Raw genomic sequence first — 25,488 nt, 5'->3', positions numbered from 1 at the left:
GAACTTGTGACAATATGGAAGATTTGCAAACAAAGCTTCTATCTTCCAGAAACAGCGCCACTCCTGTCCAAAGTTTGAGTGAGGTATTACACCATAGCACGACTGCCTTCTTGGATGCTCCTTTAAGAGAATGTGAGAGTTTTTGTACATAGAAAGTTGAGTAACTTTATACATTCATTGTAATACTAGATTTCTCCTAATCCTTAGTTTCCACTTGCATAATGGTATAGAGCTGAATTCATAATACAGAAGCCTGCAGAGCTAAACACAAACAGCATGCCTTGCAGGCTTATTATCTGCAGTATAATACAGAATGTAATGCAGAATCAGCACAGGATCAGTAATGTAATGTATGTACACAGTGACTGCACCAGCAGAATAGTGAGTGCAGCTCTGGAGTATAATACAGGATGTAACTCAGGATCAGTACAGGATCAGTAATGTAATGTATATACACAGTGACTGCACCAGCAGAATAGTGAGTGCAGCTCTGGAGTATAATACAGGATGTAACTCATGATCAGTACAGGATCAATAATGTAATGTATGTACACAGTGAGTGCACCACCAGAATAGTGAGTGCAGCTCTGGGGTATAATACAGGATGTAACTCAGGATCAGCACAGGATCAGTAATGTAATGTATGTACACAGTGACAGCACCAGCAGAATAGTGAGTGCAGCTCTGGAGTATAATACAGGATGTAACTCAGGATCAGTAATGTAATGTATGTACACAGTGACTGCACCAGCAAAATAGTGAGTGTAGCTCTGGAGTATAATACAGGATATAACTCAGGATCAGTACAGGATAAGTAATGTAATGTATGTACGCAGTGACTGAACCTGCAGAATAGTGAGTGCAGCTCTGGGGTATAATGCAGGATGTAACTCAGGATCAGTACAGGATGAGTAATGTATGTACACAGTGACTGCACCAGCAGAATAGTGAGTGCAGCTCTGGAGAATAATACAGGATGTAACTCAGGATCACCGGAGGATAAGTAATGTAATGTATGTACACAGTGACTCCACCAGCAGAATAGTGAGTGCAGCTCTGGGGTTTAATACAGAGGGTGACTCTGGATCAGTACAGGATAAGTAATGTAATGTATGTACACAGTGACTGTACCAGCTGAATAGTGAGTACAGCTCTGGAGTATAATACAGGATGTGACTCTGGATCAGTACAGGATAAGTAATGTAATGTATGTACACAGTGACTGCTCCAGCAGAACAGTGAGTGCAGCTCTGGAGTATAATACAGGATGTAACTCAGGATCAGTACAGGATAAGTAATGTAATGTATGTACACAGTGACTGCTCCAGCAGAACAGTGAGTGCAGCTCTGGAGTATAATACAGGATGTGACTCTGGATCAGTACAGGATAAGTAATGTAATGTATGTACACAGTGACTGCACCAGCAGAATAGTGAGTGCCACTCTGGAGTATAATACAGGATGTAACTCAGGATCAGTACAAGATAAGTAATGTAATGTATGTACACAGTGACTGCTCCAGCAGAACAGTGAGTGCAGCTCTGGAGTATAATACAGGATGTGACTCTGGATCAGTACAGGAGAAGTAATGTAATGTATGTACACAGTGACTGCTCCAGCAGAATAGTGAGTACAGCTCTGGAGTATAATAAAGGATGTAACTCAGGATCAGTACAGGATCAGTAATTTATGTACATAGCACCTCTATATTAATGCAGCTCCCCTGCAAGATTATCCTATATACTGTATATATTGCAACTTGTATTTTGGAGTGAAATCTAAACACCTAAAATTCCACTTCAAACAGTGTTGACTCTATATAAAGAACAAATAATGAAAAAACCACAACAGAGAAAAAACAATGTGCAACATATGGCTGTAAGATCTGTGTGACTAACATATTGATGCAAATTCTCCGTTCAGCACCATTAATCTCCTAAACACTTAGTTCTAATTTGGGCAGCATAATCAGCTCATGTTATTGTGTTCACATCGTTATGGGTTCACAAGGAATGTTGTTGATAATGGATAAAATTTACAGTGCGGCATAGAAGAAGGGGCGAGCCCTGAAATATTCAGTTTTCCAGAAGTTTGTAGCTCACTCCACCAAGAGGGCGACCGTAGGCCGTATTTACCCTTCGTCTGGAATTAATGCGATGGCAGCTTTTAAATGGTAATATGATTAAGAAGAAGCAACGTGTGGTGGAAGGAAGGACTCCGCTGCTTATTTAGTTTGGGAGATAGTTATCCTGGCATACTGTGCTGTTAACATGGATCACAGGCAAAAAAAAAGGCAGCTGCAACTAAGCATTACGAGTACAGAAGTTTAAGACTTGGTGCGAAATTCTGCAAGAGCCTCCCAGAAAAAATAGGAACAGTTTTTGGATTCTCAGAAAACTTCCCTACCAAATTCTATACTTTAAGTAAACAACTAATTAACTCTTTAACTCCCAACACATTTCCATTTGGATGGCCTAGGGAAGAAGGGACCTTCTATGGAAAGTTAAAACAGGACACCCACTTAGTAAAAGATCATGACACCCTCTCGGTAAAAGGTGATGTCTCCAAAACTCTCAAAAATTGCATCTAGAATTAAGATTCTATGCACCCTATTTATTGTTAAAGAATAGGGTCTCTTTTAATTGACAAAGGTTCCCATTACCAAAGGGGATGATGTAGGGTGGGATCATAGGCGGATTATAATGAGGGCAATCTGGGCTACCGCCCGGGGCCCAGGACTCCAGGGGGCCCATGGCTAGATTGCCCTCATTATAATATGTGGGCGCCAATGCGGCACATACCGTTAGGCAGAGGCGGGGGCCCCTGGACGGCTCCCCCCAGCAGCTGCGCACGGCCGCGGCTTCTTCTTCTGTGCCGTGTCTGCTGGTGTGACGTCACGCAGTGCACACTGCACTGCTGCCCCGGAGAGGAGCTGGACGACTGGAGCCGAGCTGGGGGATGGTGAGTCAGTGAGTGAGTGTGTGAGTAATTGAGTGTGTGAGTGAGTGTGTGTGAGTGAGTGTGCGATTGAGTGTGTGATTGAGTGAGTGATTGAGTGTTTGTGTGCAGGCAGATATCATTGTGTGATGTCTGTTTATATGTATTTTTGTGTTTCAAATGTGTTTATGCGTGTATGTATATGTCTGTATATGTTTGTGTGTGTGCGTGACTGCGTGCGGCCTCCCGCTGTGTATAGATGGCTATGTGCAGCCTCCTGCTGTGTATAGATGGCTACGTGCGGCCTCCCACGGTGTATAGATGGGTAAGTGCGGCCTCCCGCTGTATATAGATGGCTACGTGCGACCTCATGCTGTATATAGGTGGCTACGTGCGACCTCATGCTGTGTATAGATGGCTATGTGTGGCCTCCTGCTGTGTATAGATGGCTACGTGCGATCTCATGCTGTGTATAGATGGCTACGTATGGTCTCCTGCTGTGTATAGATGGCTACATGCGGCCTCCCGCTGTGTATAGATGGCTACGTGCAGCCTCCTGCTGTGTATAGATGGCTACGTGCGGCCTTCTGCTGTGTATAGATGGCACCGTGCCGCCTCCTGCTGTGTATAGGTGGCTACGTGCGGCCTCCTGCTGTGTGTAGATGGCTAAGTGTGGCCTCCTGTCGTGTATAGATGGCATCTTGCGGCCTCCCACTGTGTATAGATGGCTATGTGCGGCCTCCCGCTGTGTTTAGATGGCTAGGTGGGGCCTCCCGCTGTGTACAGATTGCACCGTGCGGCCTCCCGCTGTGTATAGATGGCGCTGTGCGGCCTCCTGCTGTGTATAGATGGCTACATGCGGCTTCCTGCTGTGTATAGATGGCTACATGCGGCCTCCTGCTGTGTATAGATGGCACCGTGCGGCCTCCCGCTGTGTATAGATGGCTATGTGCGGTCTCCCGCTGTGTATAGATGGCTACGTGCGGTCCCCCTGCTGCATATAGATGGCACTGTGTGGCCTCCCGCTGTGTATAGATGGCGCTGTGCGGGCTCCTGCTGTGTATAGACAGCTACGTGCGGCCTCCTGCTGTGTATAGATGGCACCGTGTGGCCTCCCGCTGTATATAGATGGCTATGTGCGGTTTCCCGCTGTGTATAGATGGCTACGTGCGACCTCATGCTGTATATAGGGGGCTACGTGCGACCTCATGCTATGTATAGATGGCTACGTGCGGCCTCCTGCTGTGTATAGATGGCTACGTGCGGCCTCCTGCTGTGTATAGATGGCTACGTGAAACCTCATGCTGTGTATAGATGGCTATGTGCGGCCTCCTGCTGTGTATAGATGGCTACGTATGGTCTCCTGCTGTGTATAGATGGCTATGTGCGACCTCCAGCCGTGTATAGATGGCTATGTGTGGCCTCCTGCTGTGTATAGATGGCTACATGCGGCCTCCCGCTGTGTATAGATGGCTACGTGCAGCCTCCTGCTGTGTATAGATGGCTACGTGCGGCCTTCTGCTGTGTATAGATGGCACCGTACCGCCTCCTGCTGTGTATAGGTGGCTACGTGCGGCCTCCTGCTGTGTGTAGATGGCTAAGTGTGGCCTCCTGTCGTGTATAGATGGCATCGTGCGGCCTCCCACTGTGTATAGATGACTACGTGCGGCCTCCCGCTGTGTATAGATGGCTATGTGCGGCCTCCCGCTGTGTTTAGATGGCTAGGTGGGGCCTCCCGCTGTGTACAGATTGCACCGTGCGGCCTCCCGCTGTGTATAGATGGCGCTGTGCGGCCTCCTGCTGTGTATAGATGGCTACATGCGGCTTCCTGCTGTGTATAGATGGCTACATGCGGCCTCCTGCTGTGTATAGATGGCACCGTGCGGCCTCCCACTGTGTATAGATGGCTATGTGCGGTCTCCCGCTGTGTATAGATGGCTACGTGCGGCCCCCCTGCTGCATATAGATGGCACCGTGTGGCCTCCCGCTGTGTATAGATGGCGCTGTGCGGGCTCCTGCTGTGTATAGACAGCTACGTGCGGCCTCCTGCTGTGTATAGATGGCACCGTGTGGCCTCCCGCTGTATATAGATGGCTACGTGCGGTTTCCCGCTGTGTATAGATGGCTACGTGCGACCTCATGCTGTATATAGGGGGCTACGTGCGACCTCATGCTATGTATAGATGGCTACGTGCGGCCTCCTGCTGTGTATAGATGGCTACGTGCGGCCTCCTGCTGTGTATAGATGGCTACGTGCAACCTCATGCTGTGTATAGATGGCTATGTGCGGCCTCCTGCTGTGTATAGATGGCTACGTATGGTCTCCTGCTGTGTATAGATGGCTATGTGCGACCTCCTGCCATGTATAGATGGCTATGTGCGGCCTCCTGCTGTGTATAGATGGTTACATGCGGCCTCCCGCTGTGTATAGATGGCTACGTGCGGCCTCCTGCTGTGTATAGATGCCTACGTGCGGCTTCCCGCTGTGTATAGATGTCTACGTGTGGCCTCCCGCTGTGTATAGATGGCTAAGTGCGGCCTCCTGCTGTGTATAGATGACTACGTGCGGCCTCCTGCTGTGTATAGATGGCTACGTGCGGCCTCCCGCTGTGTATAGATGGCTACGTGGAGCCTCCCGCTGTGTATAGATGGCTACTTGTGGCCTCCTGCTGTGTATAGATGGCTACGTGGGGCCTCCCGCTGTGTATAGATGGCTACTTGTGGCCTCCTGCTGTGTATAGATGGCTACGTGCGGCCTCCTGCTGTGTATAGATGGCTACGTGTGGCCTCCTGCTGTCTATAGATGGCTACGTGCGGCCTCCTGCTGTGTATAGATGGCTATGTGCGGCCTCCAGCTGTCTATAGATGGCTACGTGCGGACTCCCGCTGTGTATAGATGGCTATGTGCGGCCTCCCGCTGTGTATATATGGGTATGTGGGGCCTCCTGCTGTGTATAGATGGCACCGTGCGGCCTCCCGCTGTGTATAGATGGCTACGTGCGGTCTCCCGCTGTGCATAGATGGCTACGTGTGGCCTCCCGCTGTGTGTAGATTGCTACGTGCGGCCTCCCGCTGTGTATAGATGGCTACGTGCGGTCTCCTGCTGTGTATAGATGGCTACGTGCGGCCTCCCACTGTGTGTAGATTGCTACGTGCGGTCTCCCGCTGTGTATAGATGGCTACGTGCGGCCTCCTGCTGTGTATAGATGGCTACGTGCGGCCTCCCGCTGTGTATAGATGGCACTGTGCGGCCTCCCGCTGTGTATAGATGGCTACGTGCGGCCTCCCGCTGTCTATAGATGGCTACGTGCGGCCTCCTGCTATGTATGGGAGGATTGTGGCAGCTCATATTGTGTGTAGGGTCTCATACTGTATATAGGGGGTTGTCAGCATACTTAATTGTTCTCAAAATTAAGTCATACAATCAATGTAAAAAAATTATAATATATTAATATTGTGCCAAATTAATTTCACGTGAACTATCAATCAATTAATTGTAAATTCCTGTCTAAAGCCCCTTTCACATACAGTGCTGGCCAAAAGTATTGGCACCCCTGCAGTTCTGTCAGATAATACTCAGTTTCTTCCTGAAAATGATTGCAATCACAAATTCTTTGGTATTATTCTCTTCATTTAATTTGCTTGCAAGGAAAAAACACAAAAGAGAATGAAGCAAAAATCAAATCATTGATCATTTCACACAAAACTCCAAAAAAGGGCCGGACAAAAGCATTGGCACCCTCAGCCTAATACTTGGTTGCACAACCTTTAGCCAAAATAACTGCGAACAACCGCTTCCGGTAACCATCAATGAGTTTCTTACAATGCTCTGCTGGAATTGTAGACCATTCTTCTTTGGCAAACTGCTCCAGGTCCCTGATATTTGAAGGGTGCCTTCTCCAAACTGCCATTTTGAGATCTCTCCACAGGTGTTCTATGGGATTTAGGTCTGGACTCATTGATGGCCACCTTAGAAGTCTCCAGTGCTTTCTCTCAAACCATTTTATAGTGCTTTTGGAAGTGTGTTTTGGGTCATTGTCCTGCTGGAAGACCCATGACCTCTGAGGGAGACCCAGCTTTCTCACACTGGGCCCTACATTATGCTGCAAAATTTGTTAGTAGTCTTCAGACTTCATATTGCCATGCACACGGTCAAGCAGTCCAGTGCCAGAGGCAGCAAAGTAACCCCAAAACATCAGGAAACCTCCGCCATGTTTGACTGTAGGGACCGTGTTCTTTTCTTTGAATGCCTCATTTTTTTTCCTGTACACTCTATGTTGATGCTTTTTCCCAAAAAGCTCTACTTTTGTCTCATCTGACCAGAGAACATTCTTCCAAAACGTTTTAGGCTTTCTCAGGTAAGTTTTGGCAAACTCCAGCCTGGCTTTTTTATGTCTCGGGGTAAGAAGTGGGGTCTTCCTGGGTATCCTACCATACAGTCCCTTTTCATTCAGACGTCGACGGATAGTACGGGTTGACACTGTTGTACCCTCGGACTGCAGGGCAGCTTTAACTTGTTTGGATGTTAGTCGAGGTTCTTTATCCACCATCCGCACAATCTTGCATTGAAATCTCTCGTCAATTTTTCTTTTCCGTCCACATCTAGGGAGGTTAGCCACAGTGCCATGGGCTTTAAACTTCTAGATGACACTGCGCACGGAAGACACAGGAACATTCAGGTCTTTGGAGATGGACTTGTAGCCTTGAGATTGCTCATGCTTCCTCACAATTTGGTTTCTCAAGTCCTCAGACAGTTCTTTGGTCTTCTTTCTTTTCTCCATGCTCAATGTGGTACACACAAGGACACAGGACAGAGGTTGAGTCAACTTTAATCCATGTTAACTGGCTGCAAGTGTGATTTAGTTATTGCCAACACCTGTTAGGTGCCACAGGTAAGTTACAGGTGCTGTTAATTACACGAATTAAAGAAGCATCACATGATTTTTTAAAGGGTGCCAATACTTTTGTCCACCCCCTTTTTTAGGTTTGGTGTGGAATTATATCCAATTTGGCTTTAGGACAATTCTTTTTGTGTTTTTTTCATTGAAGACAAATTAAATGAAGATAATAATACCAAAGAATTTGTGATTGCAATCATTTTCAGGAAGAAACTGAGTATTATCTGACCGAATTGCAGGGGTGCCAATACTTTTGGCCAGCACTGTATGCATATAAAACACATAGGGCTCACTCAGACTGGCGTATAGCCAGTGTATAACTCGGACGAGTGCTATCCAATGTTTCATCAGTAGCACCCGCATCAATGTTATACTATGGAGCAGTGCCGACTAGCGTTTATGTTCTCATGCCGCCTCCGTTTATGTTCTCATGCCGAGTCGGCATGAGAAAAAAATTGCTGCATGCTGTTATTGCCAGCGTATATCGAACAGCACGCACCCATACAAATGTATGGGTGCGTTCAAAACATTGGACTGTACTCGGATGTCGTCCAAGTGCAGTGCGATTACCAAGGACGCCAGCAATGGAGGGGATGGAGAAATTAATTTCTCCGTCTCCTCCACAGCTGTTCTGCAATCCTCTGATCCTGTGATTGGAGAACAGTAGCATGACACTCGGATTACACTTGCAGCAGAGTAGGAGCCAAATGTCATTAACATATCGCATCGGATGGGTGATAAATGCAGACGTGGTGACATGTTTCTATTATACTTTTCCTCTGATTGTCCCACTCCTGGTTTTGGCTTACAAATACTGATGTAAAATACTGACCAAATACTGAACGTGTGAACGTGGCCTTGGAAAACATTGATGACACTCGTACCAGTTTTTCACTATCAGTGTACCATCAGTGTTTTCTATAAGTTTGCTATCAGTGTTTTCCATCAGAGTGCCATCGGTGTTTTCCATCAGTTTGCCATTAGTATTTTCTATCAGAGTGCCATCAGAGTGCCATTAGTGCTTTCCATCAGTTTGCTATCAGTGTTTTCCATCAGTGTGCCATCAGTATTTTCCATCAGTGTCATCAGTGTTTTCTATCCGGGAGCCATTAGTGTTTTCCATCAGAGTGCCATTAGTGTTTTCCATCAGAGCACCATTAGTGCTTTCCATCAGAGCGCCAGTAGTGCTTTCCATCAGTTTGCCATTAGTGTTTTCCATCAGTGTGCCATCAGTATGCCCTCAGTGTTTCCATCAGAGTGCCATCGGTGTTTTCCATCAGTGTACCATCAGTATTTTCCATCAGTGTGTCATCAGTGTTTTCTATCCATTAGTGTTTTCCATGAGAGTGCCATTAGTGTTTTCCATGAGAGTGCCATTAGTGTTTTCCATCAGAGCGCCATTAGTGTTTTCCATCAGTTTGCCATCAGTGTTTTCCATCAGTGTGCTATCAATGTTATCCATCAGTGTTATCCATCGGTGTGTCATCAGAGTACCAGACTTGTTTGCCAGTATGGATAAAGAAAGAATGAAATTACAAACCTTCTCCTACACTTTACAATGTTAAACACGTACAGCACACAGACTACACGCGGATGACATACGGATACAGTCCGTGTGCTGTACGTGTTTTTCACAGACCCCTAGACTTATACTGGTCCTTGTTATCCGTGGTGCTGGAAAAAAGTTGACATGTCTCCATGTGGTTCACATAGACACATGGTCTGTGTGAAGATCACCATTGGTTATAACTGGGTACATGTGGTATCCTCGAAAAAACAGATACAACACGTACTGGTGGAAACCCGTACATGTGAAGGAGGCCTTAAAGATACTATTGGTTTTGCAAACAAGGAGGTGAACAATAAAAGAGATGGAATTTGACACTAAAAGGTGTTAAAGGAGGAAGTTGTGTGGTCTACTAAATATAAAGGGGTCTCTTTATACCACAGCCATAGGTAGCGTCAATATAATTTACTCTTATCACATAGACATCTGTCCAACATAGAAATTACCAGCAAACTGAGTCTTTAGAGCAATTATAAACTTTGACATAAATTACATTCTGAAATTGGAACTCATCGGTAAAAGATGAAAGCCTTTAGGAAAGTCGAAAAAAAAATGAGTTGGCCTTAAAATATGTGCAATGGTAATTAGCCTCCAGATTGGATTAGGAGAAAATTGTCCTTGTAAATAGCTTGTCATCATCACTTGAAAAGACTTGTTATTGCTCATCCAGGGGAGAATTACTTTCAGGAACTCTTCAGGTTTCAGAACAAATATACTGCCGATAACCAACCGCCGACCACGGATGACTGGATTCCCGGATCCCCCTCAACAATTATCTGGTTTATTTGATTTGAAGTATTAATGTATTTGGTTTTACAATATGTGAAAGTTATTGAAATGATGTTGTGTTTCCTAAGTCCACAGGACAGGTTCTCTGTAGACATTGTAGATGATCTATCATTCATTGACCGGTTATCGGCCACGTCAAGGGTCAGCCAAGTGCCAGAAAATCGAGCAATTGATTTCTGTGAAAAAAGAAAAGTCCTCAGTCGCTGTGTGGATGACGTAGGACGTGTTATCTACACGAGGCCGGGCAGGAGGACAACGACGGCGACAAGAGACAAGGCGCCACAGCAAGACCAGCAGCACTGATCGGACAGGACCGCTCCGTATGGGGGAGCAATAAAAAGTCATTTTTTTGTGCTATGCAGAGGGGATTGGGGACTTATATACAGCTTAATAGAATACTGTAAAAGAAGCATTAAAGGTGATGGCTGCATGTTATGTAGGGAAAACCTGGTGACATCTTCCCTTTCCCTTCCCTTCCAAGTGAATAATTGAATTAGCCAAGAACTGTCAGTAATGGATCTATTTAGGATTTTATAAGAGGAAATGTAATATCTATATTCCCTAACTTGAGCATGAAGTAACTTGTTACTCCCTCCCTTCTATCTATCTGTCTAGCTGTCATTTAACCTTTCTTCCTTCCATTTTCTTTGTTCTTTCTTTTTTCTTTCTTTCTTTCCTTCTTTTTCTTTTCTTACTTCTTTCTTTCGTTCTTTCTTTCGCTCTCATTCTTTCCATTTCTCATTCTTTCCTTCTTTCTCTCACATTCTTCACTCTCTCTCATTCTATCCTTTTTTCTCTCACATTCTTCACTCTCTCTCATTCTATCCTTTTTTCTCTTTCTTTCCTTCTCTCTCTTTCTTTTTCTCTCATTCTCTTTCTTTCTTTCAGTCTCTTTCTTTTCTTCTCTCATTCTTTCCATTTTTCTCTCTCATTCTTCCAGTCTCTGATTCTTTCCTTCTTTCTTTTTGTCTTTCCTTCTTTCTCTTTGTCTTTCCTTCTTTCTTTCTCTTTCCCTCTTTTTCTTTCTTTCCTTCTTTCATTCTCTTTCCTTCTTTCGTTCTCTTTCTTTTCTTCTTTCTCTCAGTCTCTCATTCTTTCTCCCTCTTTCTTTCCTTCTTTCTCATTCTTTCCTTCTTTTCCTCTCATTCTTTCCTTCTTTCTCTCTCTTGCTTTCCTTCTTTCTTTCTTTACTTCTTTCTCTTTTTTCCTTCTTTTTCTTTCTTTTCTTCTTTCTCTCAGTCTCTTTTTCTATCTCTCTTTCTTTCCTTCTTTCTCTTTCTTTCCTTCTTTTCCTCTCATTCTTTCCTTCTTTCTCTTTTTCTTCTTTCTCTCAGTCTCTCATTCTTTCTCCCTCTTTCTTTCCTTCTTTCTCATTCTTTCCTTCTTTTCCTCTCATTCTTTCCTTCTTTCTCTCTCTTGCTTTCCTTCTTTCTTTCTTTACTTCTTTCTCTTTTTTCCTTCTTTTTCTTTCTTTTCTTCTTTCTCTCAGTCTCTCATTCTTTCTCTCTTTCTTTCCTTTCTCATTCTTTCCTTCTTTCTCATTCTTTCATTCTTTCTCTCTCAGTCTTTCCTTCTTTCTCTCAGTCTTTCCTTCTTTCTCTCAGTCTTTCCTTCTTTCTCTCAGTCTTTCCTTCCTTCTTTCTCATTATTTCTGTCTCTCATTTTTTTCTTCTTTCTCTCGCATTCTTTCCTAATTTCTTTTTCTTTCTTTCCTTCCTGTTTTCTAGAGATAGGTTTTCCTACAGTAAGACCAAAGTTTCAAGTAAATATCTTGCCCTCCAGATTTATATTATGGCCCTAATATAAAGTAACCAGTTGCTCCCATCCCTGCCACCAAGAACTTAGGCATACAGTTGAAATCAGAAGTTTCCATACACTATATAAAAAGACACATCTGCATGTTTTTCTCAATACCTGACATGAAATCAGAATAAACCTTTCCCGTTTTAGGTCAATTAGGATTACCATCATTTTTAATATTTGCCAAATGCCAGAATAATGAGAGAGAGAGAATGTTTTAAGGCATTTTTATTACTTACTGCAAAGTCAAAACTTTACATCCATTTCATTAGTATTTGGTACTAACAACTAGCTTCCAAACACACGACATCATCATATGGGCAGCCAGAATGGTTTAAAGGCACAGTAATCTTAGTGTATGTAAACTTTTGACTTTGTCTTTTTATATAGTGTATGTCAACTTCTGGTTTCAACTGTACGTCCATAAATGTAAATTAAATGGGGTAAATAGGTTTTATGGGATATGGGATTTTAATATTAATCAATAACAGATCAGTAGGGGGAAGTCAGCTGAAGGTGCTGTAGGAGAAGGTGAATGGCAGAGAGCTTGCAGTACCATTCATGGCCACTACACAATGTATGGCGCTTTGCCATCTCCTACAATTAACAGTAAGATGGAGGTGCCGTGACCTGATACTAATGACCTATTCTAAGGATAGAACTTGAACATTAAAATCACAGAAAATTATGTCAAAATGATAAATGTGAGAAAGGAAGGAAGCACCCGCTTCAATATGAACAGGTGCACCAGTGTATGTCATCCATCACGCGTTCTAGACATACAAGATGTCAGACACAGCATAACGAGCCCAGTCTTCACAGACACTTAACATCCTGGCAAAGAAAGGTAGACTATTAACATGAATATCCTTTTATTCCAATTCCAGCCCATAAATATATAAACATTAAAAAATAGACATTAGATTTCCGAATGCCGGGGGTGGAGGCACTGTCTATGGGACTTAATGTCATGTAATACATTTACCATTCAGGCTACAAAAGTTTCCAAACTTTTTTTTTTTTTCTTTTACCAAGGGAAATATGTCTTTCTTAAAACAAAATGATATATTTCTTAATAAATGAGAAAAGTTAGGAAATCCCTTAGAACATCTGTGCTCTGTAGAAATTCATTTTGAAAAGTTTAATAAAACAAATTGGAGCGCACTTTAGATTATGACTTGTAGAAAATAGACTTTATAAATTGCGTTGGGCTTAAACAAAAAAAAAAGTCTACACGTCTTTAATTGACTTCTCTGAAATAATTGCGTTCCTTCAGCTTTCCACTAAATTAAGAATAGACTTTTAAAACAAATCAAACTTTTTTTTTTTTTCCTGCAAAAAGAGGCTTTAAATAAAAACGTAATTGCAGATATCCCGATGGGAAGCATATTTCAGTAATGAAGTCTTTTTCTATAAACATAGTACTTTGTGAAAAAACAAAAAAGCCTCAGTTTTATTTAGACTTCAACAAAGGTACTTTTAAAGAGCTGCCAACACTTTTGGAACATTGGAAGCTATTTGATCCTTTAAGGAGTATTACTTAGAGTTTTTAAAGAGTCGGCACCAAAAAAAGTCAGATGTGAAGAGTGACTTAGAGGATTCCTAAATGCAAAGGTCTTCATTAACAAATTTCTGTCATTTTGCTGCTGGAGAGTCCTTTATCTAGCTAAGAGTATTAGCAAAAATGTTACACATTAATTAGGGCATCTGCTCCTGGTTCTGAACACTCTTACGGCCTATCTCTTCCTTTTTTTATGTAAAAAATATAGCAGGGAAGAGGAGGAGGTTTTATGTAGATTTCCATAGTATAAAGTGGGGAAAAAGTATGTACAGTTTTAGGGAGGTCAGAGAAACCAGGCTTAAGAAAAGGAAGAAAGCAAATGAAGAGGAAGTAAATGCAGGATAGAAGCTGTGCTGATATAAGAGCTAATGAAAACAGCTGCACCACGGATACACAAAGATCTCACATCCAGCCTTTATTACTGTGAGAGACACTCCCACAAGAAAAAGATCTGAAACATGGATCAATCTACAAGCTGCATATCAGAGAGTCTAAAAATGAAGAAGTAAAGAAGGCTGCAGACTGAAACTTAGCACAATTTTAATAATATTTTTTTCCACGTATAAGGCGTCCATAACCTTTAAAGACATTATCTGATGAAAGCTATTTTTTTTCTAAACTAGACTAGTGTAAAAAAAATAAAAGAAGTGATATTCACCCTCACTGATCCCCCGCAGCTCCCGTTCGGACCCTTACCTAGTTCCTCCTGGTCTCTATTTCCTGGTCTCAACTCAACATAGTAGGAAATTACAGGAAATATCTTCTCATCCGATAACTGCTGAGGCAATCAGTGGTCGGCTGAATGGAGATTTTCTGCAATTTTCAATGTGCCAAGGTGGGATCAGAAAGTATAGACCAGGAGGGTCTGGGTAAGCTTTGAAACGGGAACTTCAAAGTAATTGTTAGGGTTCATTCAGAGATCCGATTTCAGCGTACAAGTACTATCCGTAGTTTTCACGGATAGCACTCGTACCTGTGATAGTCTATGGGGCCATTCAAGTGTCCTTAATTAATTCACGGATCGAGCAGTCTGTGGAAAATTGCGGAGACATGTTCAAGTTTGAGTCGAGGGTCAGATCAAAATCACAATGTAAGTCAATGAGTCCGTGAAAAAATCCAATCAAGTCTTCCAATTCCGATTTCCAAAATCCAATTTTCACGGAAAATGTGGAGAAACTTTTTTTTTATTTCTGCACGTATGAGAAAAACTGATCACACTCAGACCACACTGTGATCAAACTCAGATCAAACTATGATCAAGGATGAGTATTGCTTCTTTAAGATTTTAAGGACAGTCTAAGCACTTTAAACACATTTTTTACTTTTGGTACAACCATTTTAAGGTACTACTTACTTGATAAGTAGAATCTAAGGCACTAAACATTCTGTGCCTACCGGCTTTACTTCTGGAAGCAACCTACCGGAATTTACTTCTGGCATCAAGTATGTTTACCATGGAGGCAAACCATGCAGCTGTTTTTGGGTCACTCAAGGTAAGGTCCAAGCTAAGGTTGAGTTAATCCCCTTAATCAATGGTTGAGAAACCTTAACTATTGCTTTCATGTACAATGGAAAACAAAAGAGAGAAGAACGAGGGCAAAGCTCACACCGACATTATCATCCAAAACTGGTAAAAAATGTAGGCTGAGGCGAAATTAAACTATTCATAATTTTTAACATAATGTTCCTTTTTTTCTGCTGAAGATCCAATTTGCCAACACATAGGGGGGAATTTAACAAAACTAGTGGACATTTAGTGAAAAATCAGACAAGCAATGAAGCCAGCTCACCAAAAATGTTCAATTGCTCCAAGTGCACGGAACTCCATCCTCATCAGACGTATACAACAATACAGAGAAAAAGAAAAGGGTTTGTTCCAGCTCATTAGAATAAAATGCAAAATGTTTTGTTTTTAATTAAAAGTCCATAGCACTCAAAAATAGAAAAACATTAAAGAAGGAAAAGAGGAACGCGTTTCGATCGTTCTTCTGCGATTCTAATCTGAGCTTAACCTTAAATGTCAATAGAAAGAAAAAGAAAGGGGTTCGTTCCAGATTTAAAAATTTATTGTTTCTTAAATAAATTCCACAGTGCTCAAAAATAGACAAATCATAAGGAAGGAAAAGAGCTACGTGTTTCGATCATACTCCTACGGGAATATGATCGAAACGCGTCACTCCTTGCTTCCTTTCGTTTTTTTCTATTTTTGAGTGCTATGGAATTTTAATTAAGAAATAATACATTTTTTTTTATTTTATTCTAAGGAGCTGGAACGAACCCCTTTCTTTTTCTTTCTATTTACATTTAAAGTCAGGCTCAGATTAAAGATCGCAAAAGTAAGATCGAAACGCGTCGCTGTTTTCTTTCTTTATGTTATTTCTATTTATGAGTGCTATGGAATTTTATTAAGAAACAATAATTTTTTGAACTTTATTCTAAGGAGCTGGAACCAATGCCTTTCTTTTTCTTTGTATTACAACTGATACTAGACGGCGAACCTGTACTAAGGTTGTGCCGCCAACTAGTGCAAATCACTTGCATTAGAGTTGGCAAGAGATATGTTGCAATGTTGTATTTTCTTTGGCATGTCCTTCATTATAGAAAGTCAAAGTTTTCAATATTTCAGTAACTTGCTAAAATGGACGCACAGGTTCCTGTGAGCTTTGATAAACTGTCTGAAAGTCGTGAAGTTGCTCCACAGCTGGAGTGTTACACATTTTTCTCCTCCAGCGATTCGGTGGGTAGGTATATACTTTTTGTCAGAAGCTGATAAGGCTTGTCCTTAAAGTATTTACACAAAATTTAATCATTTGGAAATTCAAACAATTTTAAAGGGAAGCGAAAAAAGCTCTGCAGAGTCAAACAGAGGGGATGTTATAAACCGCTCCGCACTCCGGTAAAATCTGTTTTATAGCAATTCAGTGGCTAATTGAGTTTAGCAATAACACAGAGTGAACTGCTCCTGCTAACACAAGGGCCATCACTATCCCAGTTAAACACCGCCTTGACCGGTCTAGCAGATTGTGTTAAGTGCCTTCTACCTGAGATTAACCATGACAGTCAAGGTCACATCACACTGCCCCGCTTTGTTTAAATGTCTTAAAACATAGGAAAATAGTGTCCCCTTAACCCCTCACATACCGGTGTCTCCATGACTGCTCTTATCATACATTTCACAGAATTCGCCACCATTATTGGAAAAATTAGATAGTGTATAGCTACCATATGGCTATGCTAAAGTGTGGAATCTGAGTGCAGTATGCGATAGCCACGCTCGTTGCGGGTAAGGAGTTTAGAGATGAGCGAACCCGAACTTAAAAGTTCATGATTTGTACTGGACACTCACTGTCCAGTGCTAAACCCCAAACGCGGACTTATCCCGGAAGTCTGTTTTAATGTTCGGAGTTCCGGGGAAGTTCGGCAGGAAAGAGAGATTTTCCAGCACCTAAGTTCAGGTCCCCATTGTTTTCAATGGAGTTCGGCTTCTTGGTCAAGATAAGGTTAAGTTCTGGTACCCGAACCAAACCTTGTACCAAAGTTCGGGTTGGATACCAGAATCCGAACTTCCACGGGTCTGCTCATCCATATTTAGAAGCCAACTCCCGGTGTCAAGTGGATTTTCTTGAAGGGACACTAATAAATTTGAGAATGTGGCTGTTGGCACTATCTTTTGGTCACCACGAGTATTGCTCCCAGCACCCACAGATAGCAAATAATTTTGCATGGGAATTGTAGTATTACATGGCGACGAGAGTTGGTGCGAATTTATTAGAAGGACCCGATCAGTAATCTGTGGCCACTGGAGTATCGCCTCCTAACCACCGGCATCCGCGGCTTCTCTTTTGATTAGCAGGCCTGATGCGACGTCATCATTGGGGCGTGATGCACATGTGACATCCCACCAGGTTGGCTAATCGAAAGAAGAGGCGCCGATGCTGGAAGGTAGAAGACGGTTCTCAGGGATCTGGCCACAGATCACTCACGTGACTAATGGACCGGATCCTGCAAATCGTTTCGCACCAACTCTAAAGGTGACCATTTTTTGTCAACTGCCATCTAGTAATAGAAAAGCTTCTCGAGATTGTCAGAATGGGAGACTCTTGTCTGGCTAATGGATGAGGGTCCTAATGGAGCAGGTTGACATGGGTTGTCTTTATCATACACCCTAGTTAGGTGGTCAACAAATCTATAACCACATTGGCTACCTGCCTCCTGCCAATACTTCAACCTTAACCTAAGCTCAGTTGTATCCTAGAAATATTTTTCTTATTTAAATTCTTTGTCCACCTTCAATCAATTTCCTATTATTGCTCCAATGCATCTAACATGAAAACTCCTGTGCTAACGACTAAGATCCTATCAGATCCTGCAGCCAAACTCCCTCCCATCAGTCCATTACGTCCTACCCTGTACTTACACACAATTCCCGAAGAGTATAGCTGCCAGAGAAGACTACCCAGGGTATGTCCTAACACAATAGTGTAGGCTTTCTTCAAAGCTTCTTCATTTTTCTGTTGTTGATACATTAAAGCAATTAGAAAAATAAACCTGCGAGTATCTATCTATATATATATACAGTACAGACCAAAAGTTTGGAAACACCTTCTCATTTAAAGATTTTTCTGTATTTTCATGACTATGAAAATTGTACATTCACACTGAAGGCATCAAAACTATGAATTAACACATGTGGAATTATATACTTAACAAAAAAGTGTGAAACAACTGAAAATATGTCTTATATTCTAGGTTCTTCAAAGTAGCCACTTTTTGCTTTGATGACTGCTTTGCACACTCTTGGCATTCTCTTGATGAGCTTCAAGAAGTAGTCACCGGAAATGGTCTTCCAACAATCTTGAAGGAGTTCCCAGAGATGCTTAGCACTTGTTGGCCCTTTTGCCTTCACTCTGCGGTCCAGCTCACCCCAAACCATCTCGATTGGGTTCAGGTCTGGTGACTGTGGAGGCCAGGTCATCTGGCATAGCACCCCATCACTCTTCTTCTTGGTCAAATAGCCCTTACACAGCCTGGAGGTGTGTTTGGGGTCATTGTCCTGTTGAAAATTAAATTATGGTCCAACTAAACGCAAACTGGATGGAATAGCATGCCGCTGCAAGATGCTGTGGTAGCCATGCTGGTTCAGTATGCCTTAAGTTTTGAATAAATCCCCAACAGTGTCACCAGCAAAGCACCCCCACACCTCCTCCTCCATGCTTCACGGTGGGAACCAGGCATGTAGAGTTCATCCATTCACCTTTTCTGCATCGCACAAAGACACGGTGGTTGGAACCAAAGATCTCACATTTGGACTCATCAGACCAAAGCACAGATTTCCACTGGTCTAATGTCCAATCCTTGTGTTCTTTAGCCCAAACAAGTCTCTTCTGCTTGTTGCCTGTCCTTAGCAGTGGTTTCTTAGCAGCTATTTTACCATGAAGGCCTGCTGCACAAAGTCTCCTCTTAACAGTTGTTGTAGAGATGTGTCTGCTGCTAGAACTCTGTGCGGCATTGACCTGGTCTCTAATCTGAGCTGCTGTTAACCTGCGATTTCTGAGGCTGGTGACTCGGATAAACTTATCCTCAGAAGCAGAGGTGACTCTTGGTCTTCCCTTCCTGGGGCAGTCCTCATGTGAGCCAGTTTCTTTGCAGCGCTTGATGGTTTTTGCAACTGCACTTGGGGACACTTTCAAAGTTTGCCCAATTTTTCTGACTGACTGACCTTTATTTCTTAAAGTAATGATGGCCACTCGTTTTTCTTTACTTAGCTGCTTTTTTCTTGCCATAATTCAAATTCTAACAGTCTATTCAGTAGGACTATCAGCTGTGTGTCCACTTGACTACTGCACAACACAACTGATGGTCCCAACCCCATTTATAAGGCAAAAAATCCAACTTATTAAACCTGACAGGGCACACCTCTGAAGTGAAAACCATTTCCGGTGACTACCTGTTGAAGCTCATCAAGAGAATGCCAAGAGTGTGCAAAGCAGTCATCAAAGCAAAAGGTGGCTACTTTGAAGAACCTAGAATATAAGACATATTTTCAGTTGCTTCACACTTTTTTGTTAAGTATATAATTCCACATGTGTTAATTCATAGTTTTGATGCCTTCAGTGTGAATCTACAATTTTCAAAGTCATGAAAATACAGAAAAATCTTTAAATGAGAAGGTGTGTCCAAACTTTTGGTCTGTACTGTATATATATATATATATATATATATATATATATATATATATATATATATATTAGCCTGTAAGTATAGAGAATATAACTTCAAAATAACTTTGGTAAGTTTTGCTATAGATTGATATAGAGTAACTGTCATTTTAATTTTTATTTCATAAACCAATAGTTCACGGGAAAATAAGGAACTTTGTAATACATCTTCTCAGAGAAATTTACTTTTTTCTCCCCCCAGGACTGATCATTGGAGAGGAGAGGAGCTGGAGGCAGGTACAAATATTCAGCTGCAATTGACAGTTACAGTTCTATACATAGAACTTTATGAGCACCAACCGTCATCTCCTAGCTCAGTAATTGGAAAATCTGTATTCACTGATGACAAATTATATCTGTGAATTGAGGATTTTAAAAATGACTGATGATCAGTCCAGGAGGCGATAGAAGCAGATTTCTGAAATAAGACACATTACAAAGTTTATAATTTTCACATATTTTATTGATTTATGAAAAAAAAGATGGCTCCTCTTTAAATCATTAACGCATCTCTAGGCAATGACTCACACAAAACATGGATGAGAAAATGTAAACTTTACATTTCAAAAAGTAAAGGAATAACAATAACAAAAATGATATTTTAGGCCCGATTCATTAATAATTTTTGCTTGCCTATTTATCATTTGTGCCTAATTCTTCTTTCAATTTGCATCTTCTTTAAGGTCTATTTTATATGTGTTCGCCTTTGTTTATTTTTTTTATATCCTCCATTGTTGGCGAAGGCTATATTTGATGCATCCAGATGTTTTCGCCAAAAAAAAAGTTTTAAAACTTGTCGCAAATGTATTCCAATCTCCCCCTGGAGTGATTCCTTGTACACCAGAAAAAAGGTGTAAAAAGTCTTAATAAAAAAAAAGTTAGACAAAAATAAAGACTATTTTTGACTTTGGGAAAATTTCATGAACCCCGTGTGCCACAAGACAAAAAAAAAGAAAAGTAACTTTACAAAACAAAAACTCGCGAAAGATAAATCGGGGACTTTATTCTTCGGTTGACAGATTATGGGGGCGACACACAGCACAAACAGCAAATCCAACTTTCATAAAGCCCAGAGATGGATCCCTGCTAATTCAGCCATGACCTTCTATAGCTTCGGAGCAATGCTGTAATCTTAATGAAGACTGGCATCAGTGGTCGGATTGCAGACTCACCATAATTTAGGATCATCTGGTCTCTAATGAAGAGTGCCATACTGGCAGCGCAGGCAATAAAGGGGCTTTTAGCTGTTAGAAGTTATGACTAATCTGCTTCTATACAGCTGCCTACATCGGACCGTTCATTTATTTATGTTCTTTAATAAGCAGGAGGACTACAGATTACTTCACTTTTCATAGAGAGTTATCTAGCGGGAGCGTTCTGCTCTGTCAGATTGTGGGGCTAAGCCAACCAGTGTACAATTATAATCTGCCCACATCATTAATTGGGCACTGGGCACAGATACTATTTAAAAAATATATAGAAATTCACCTAAATATACAGTGAGGAAAATAAAAGTATTTGATACTCTGCTGATTTTGCACGTTTTCCCAACTACAAAGTATGGAGAGGTCTGTAATTTTTATCGTAGGTACACTTCACCTGTGAGAGACAGGTAATTTGCATTTTATTACATGAAATAAGTATTTGATCACCTACCAACCATAAAGAATTCTGGCTCTCACAGACCTGTTAGTATTTTTTTAAGAAGCCCTCCTACTCTGCACTCATTACCTGTTTGAACTCATTACCTGTATAAAAGACACCTGTCCACACAGTCAATCAATCAATCACACTCCAACCTCTCCACCGTGGCCAAGCCCAGAGAGCTGTCTAAGGACACCAGGGACAAAATTGTAGACCTGCACAAGGCTGGGATGGGCTACAGGACAATAGGCAAGCAGCTTGGTGAGAAGGCAACAACTGTTGACACAATTATTAGAAAATGGAAGAAACATGAGATGACTGTCAATCTTCCTCGATCTGGGGCTCCATGCAAGGTCTCGCCTTGTGGGGTAAGGATAATTCTGAGAAAGATCAGAAATCAGCCCAGAACTACATGGGAGGACCTGGTCAATGACCTGAAGAGACCTGGGACCACAGTCTCAAACATTACCGTTAGTAATACACTACGCCGTCATGGATTAATGACGAGCCCCCTGGGCCGTGGGGTACTCGGCAGCCGGGCCTCTGGTTGCTGGGGGATATCATGGTAGCTGGCCCGGTCCATGACCCAGGGCGGTCAGTAAAAGAAGGGGGTATTTATAAGCGATTTGGGAAAGTGTTTGTGACGCCACCTGTGGAATGCGGCTAAGGGGTGCCGCCGCTGATGAGCAGTCCTCTGGAGCTGGTGTTACGGCAGCAGGGATGGTGTGGCTCTCCACAGGTAGAGCTAGCTCCAGGGCAGCGTGGGGTGTAATGGATGGTGGGGCAGGGGAGAGACGGCAGGACGGTCCCGGAGGAAAGATGGAAACTCACACGGGGTAAGCTTCAGTACCTTTACTGGTGATGGTGCAGGCACGGTCCAGGGTACTCCAGGCGAAGGGCACACTTTTGGACTCTCCCCAATGAGCGGGTATAGGGCCTCCTGATCCGTGGCTTTCCTCGCTAAGCTTCTGACCTGCCGGGAGCTAGGCCTAGCTTGGTTACTGTCTCTCTTTGCACCTGCTGACCTGGTGGTAGGGCTTTCTCTGGGAGATCACTTTCTCTGGATGCTGGGGCCTCCGTGACTCCTAGCCCTGGTACTGTAATCAGCGTTTGGTGAACCTGGGACCTGTAGTCCTCCAGGGGTTCCGGTGGTTCCTACTGGGTGTAAAGGGTCCCTGTAGGCGCGGACCCGGTGTCCGGTATATATATCGGGGTGAGCCTGGTATGCTCCTCTGCCCCCTCGCTACTTCTTCCTTCTCCTCTCGCCTTCGGCCACTCAGGGCCCTCACTAGGCCTTCACACGTGCTGTAGGCCTTGACTCGCCTAAGCACAGCAGCCAGCTTGCTGCCTCTCCGCTGCTCTCTGAGCGTCTGCACGCTCCCTGCTCAACTCTGAGCTCTGTCCCTCTCTGTGCCTGAGAGACTAACTAACTAACTACAGTGGTGGCCAAAAGTATTGGCACCCCTGCAATTCTGTCAGATAATACTCAGTTTCTTCCTGAAAATGATTGCAATCACAAATTCTTTGGTATTATTATCTTCATTTAATTTGTCTTCAATGAAAAAACACAAAAAGAATTGTCCTAAAGCCAAATTGGATATAATTCCACACCAAACCTAAAAAAGGGGGTGGACAAAAGTATTGGCACTGTTTGAAAAATCATGTGATGCTTCTCTAATTCGTGTAATTAACAGCACCTGTAACTTACCTGTGGCACCTAACAGGTGTTGGCAATAACTAAATCACACTTGCAGCCAGTTAACATGGATTAAAGTTGACTCAACCTCTGTCCTGTGTCCTTGTGTGTACCACATTGAGCATGGAGAAAAGAAAGAAGACCAAAGAACTGTCTGAGGACTTGAGAAACCAAATTGTGAGGAAGCATGAGCAATCTCAAGGCTACAAGTCCATCTCCAAAGACCTGAATGTTCCAGTGTCTTCTGTGCGCAGTGTCATCAAGAAGTTTAAAGCCCATGGCACTGTGGCTAACCTCCCTAGATGTGGACGCAAAAGAAAAATTGACGAGAGATTTCAACGCAAGATTGTGCAGATGGTGGATAAAGAACCTCGACTAACATCCAAACAAGTTCAAGCTGCCCTGCAGTCCGAGGGTACAACGGTGTCAACCCGTACTATCCGTCGGTGTCTGAATGAAAAGGGACTGTATGGTAGGATACCCAGGAAGACCCCACTTCTTACCCCGAGACTTAAAAAAGCCAGGCTGGAGTTTGCCAAAACTTACCTGAAAAAGCCTAAAACGTTTTGGAAGAATGTTCTCTGGTCAGATGAGACAAAAGTAGAGCTTTTTGGGAAAAAGCATCAACATAGAGTGTACAGGAAAAAAAGAGGCATTCAAAGAAAAGAACACGGTCCCTACAGTCAAACATGGCGGAGGTTCCCTGATGTTTTGGGGTTGCTTTGCTGCCTCTGGCACTGGACTGCTTGACCGTGTGCATGGCATTATGAAGTCTGAAGACTAACAACAAATTTTGCAGCATAATGTAGGGCCCAGTGTGAGAAAGCTGGGTCTCCCTCAGAGGTCATGGGTCTTCCAGCAGGACAATGACCCAAAACACACTTCCAAAAGCACTATAAAATGGTTTGAGAGAAAGCACTGGAGACTTCTAAGGTGGCCAGCAATGAGTCCAGACCTGAATCCCATAGAACACCTGTGGAGAGATCTCAAAATGGCAGTTTGGAGAAGGCACCCTTCAAATATCAGGGACCTGGAGCAGTTTGCCAAAGAAGAATGGTCTACAATTCCAGCAGAGCATTGTAAGAAACTCATTGATGGTTACCGGAAGCGGTTGTTCGCAGTTATTTTGGCTAAAGGTTGTGCAACCAAGTATTAGGCTGAGGGTGCCAATACTTTTGTCTGGCCCATTTTTGGAGTTTTGTGTGAAATGATCAATGATTTGATTTTTGCTTCATTCTCTTTTGTGTTTTTTCCTTGCAAGCAAATTAAATGAAGATAATAAGACTAAAGAATTTGTGATTGCAATCATTTTCAGAAAGAATACTTTTGGCCACCACTGTAACTAACTAACTGAGCTGCCTGCTGAATGAGAATGTGTGAGGGCCTCTTGTGGAGAAGTCCATCCATGCACCCTCCTGGGTTCTGTGGCACCAGTGCGCAGCAGGGCGCCACATTAAAATCCGGCAGGGCACACAAGGTCCTCCTGCTCATGCCAGCACATGTCCAGGCCCGTTTGAAGTTTGCCAATGACCATCTGGATGATCCAGAAGAGGCATAGGAGAAGGTCATGTGGTCAGAGGAGGCCAAACTAGAACTTTTTGGTATCAACTCCACTTGCCATGTTTGGAGGAAGAAGAAGGATGAGTTCAACCCCAAAAACACCATCCAAACCGTGAAGCACAATGGGGGAAACATCATACTTTGGGAGGTGCTTTTCTGCAAAGGGGAAAAGCCAACTGCACCGTATTGAATGGAGGATGGATGGGGTCTTGTATCGTGAGATTTTGGCCAACAACCTCCTTCCCTCAGAGCATTAAAGATGAATCGTGGCTGGGTCTTCCAGTATGACAATGATCCGAAACACACAGCCAGGGCAATTAAGGAGTGGTTCCGTAAGAAGCATTTAAAGGTCCTTGGAGTGGCCTTGCCAGTCTCCAGACCTGAATCCAATAGAAAATCTTTGGAGGCAGCTGAAGCTCAATGTTGCCCAGCGACAGCCCCAAAACCTGAAAGATCTGGAGAAGATCTGTATGGAGGAGTGGGCCAAAATCCCTGCTGCACTGTGTGCAAACCTGGTCAAGATCTACAGGAAACGTCTGACCTCTGTAACTGCAAACAAAGGTTTCTGTACCAAATATTAAGTTCTGTTTTCTGTTGTATCAAATACTTATTTCATGCAATAAAATGTAAATTAATTATTTATAAATCATACATTGTGATTTTCTGGGTTTTATATTTAGATTCAGTCTCTCACAGGTGAAGTGACCTACGATAAAAATTACAGACCTCTCCATTCTTTCTAGGTGGGAAAACTTTGCAAAATTGGCAGCGTATCAATACTTATTTTTCCCACTGTGCATACTTTGCAGGCTGGTTTG

General features: G+C 42.8%; 1 protein-coding gene across 3 annotated transcripts in view; it reads right to left on the bottom strand.

Annotated features, from left to right (window-relative positions):
- The window catches only part of TRABD2B (TraB domain containing 2B), a 408,394-nt gene that overhangs the window by 144,119 nt on the left and 238,787 nt on the right, over nucleotides 1-25,488 (bottom strand). Inside the window, exon 5 of one of the 3 annotated variants that reach the window (XM_073643519.1) lies at nucleotides 11,804-11,930. The exons of the other annotated variants lie outside the window; for them this stretch is intronic. Coding sequence (XP_073499620.1) covers nucleotides 11,812-11,930 — 119 coding nt within the window. The 3' untranslated portion in view covers nucleotides 11,804-11,811. Of the gene's footprint in view, nucleotides 1-11,803; nucleotides 11,931-25,488 lie in introns of those variants that run through there. 3 annotated transcript variants of the gene reach the window in all.

The sequence above is a fragment of the Phyllobates terribilis genome, unplaced genomic scaffold (assembly GCF_046119375.1).
Source record: "Phyllobates terribilis strain yellow unplaced genomic scaffold, ASM4611937v1 Scaffold_8__6_contigs__length_399053987, whole genome shotgun sequence".
In the NCBI taxonomy this organism is placed as follows: domain Eukaryota; kingdom Metazoa; phylum Chordata; class Amphibia; order Anura; family Dendrobatidae; genus Phyllobates; species Phyllobates terribilis.
This window is presented reverse-complemented; position numbering and strand designations above follow the sequence as displayed.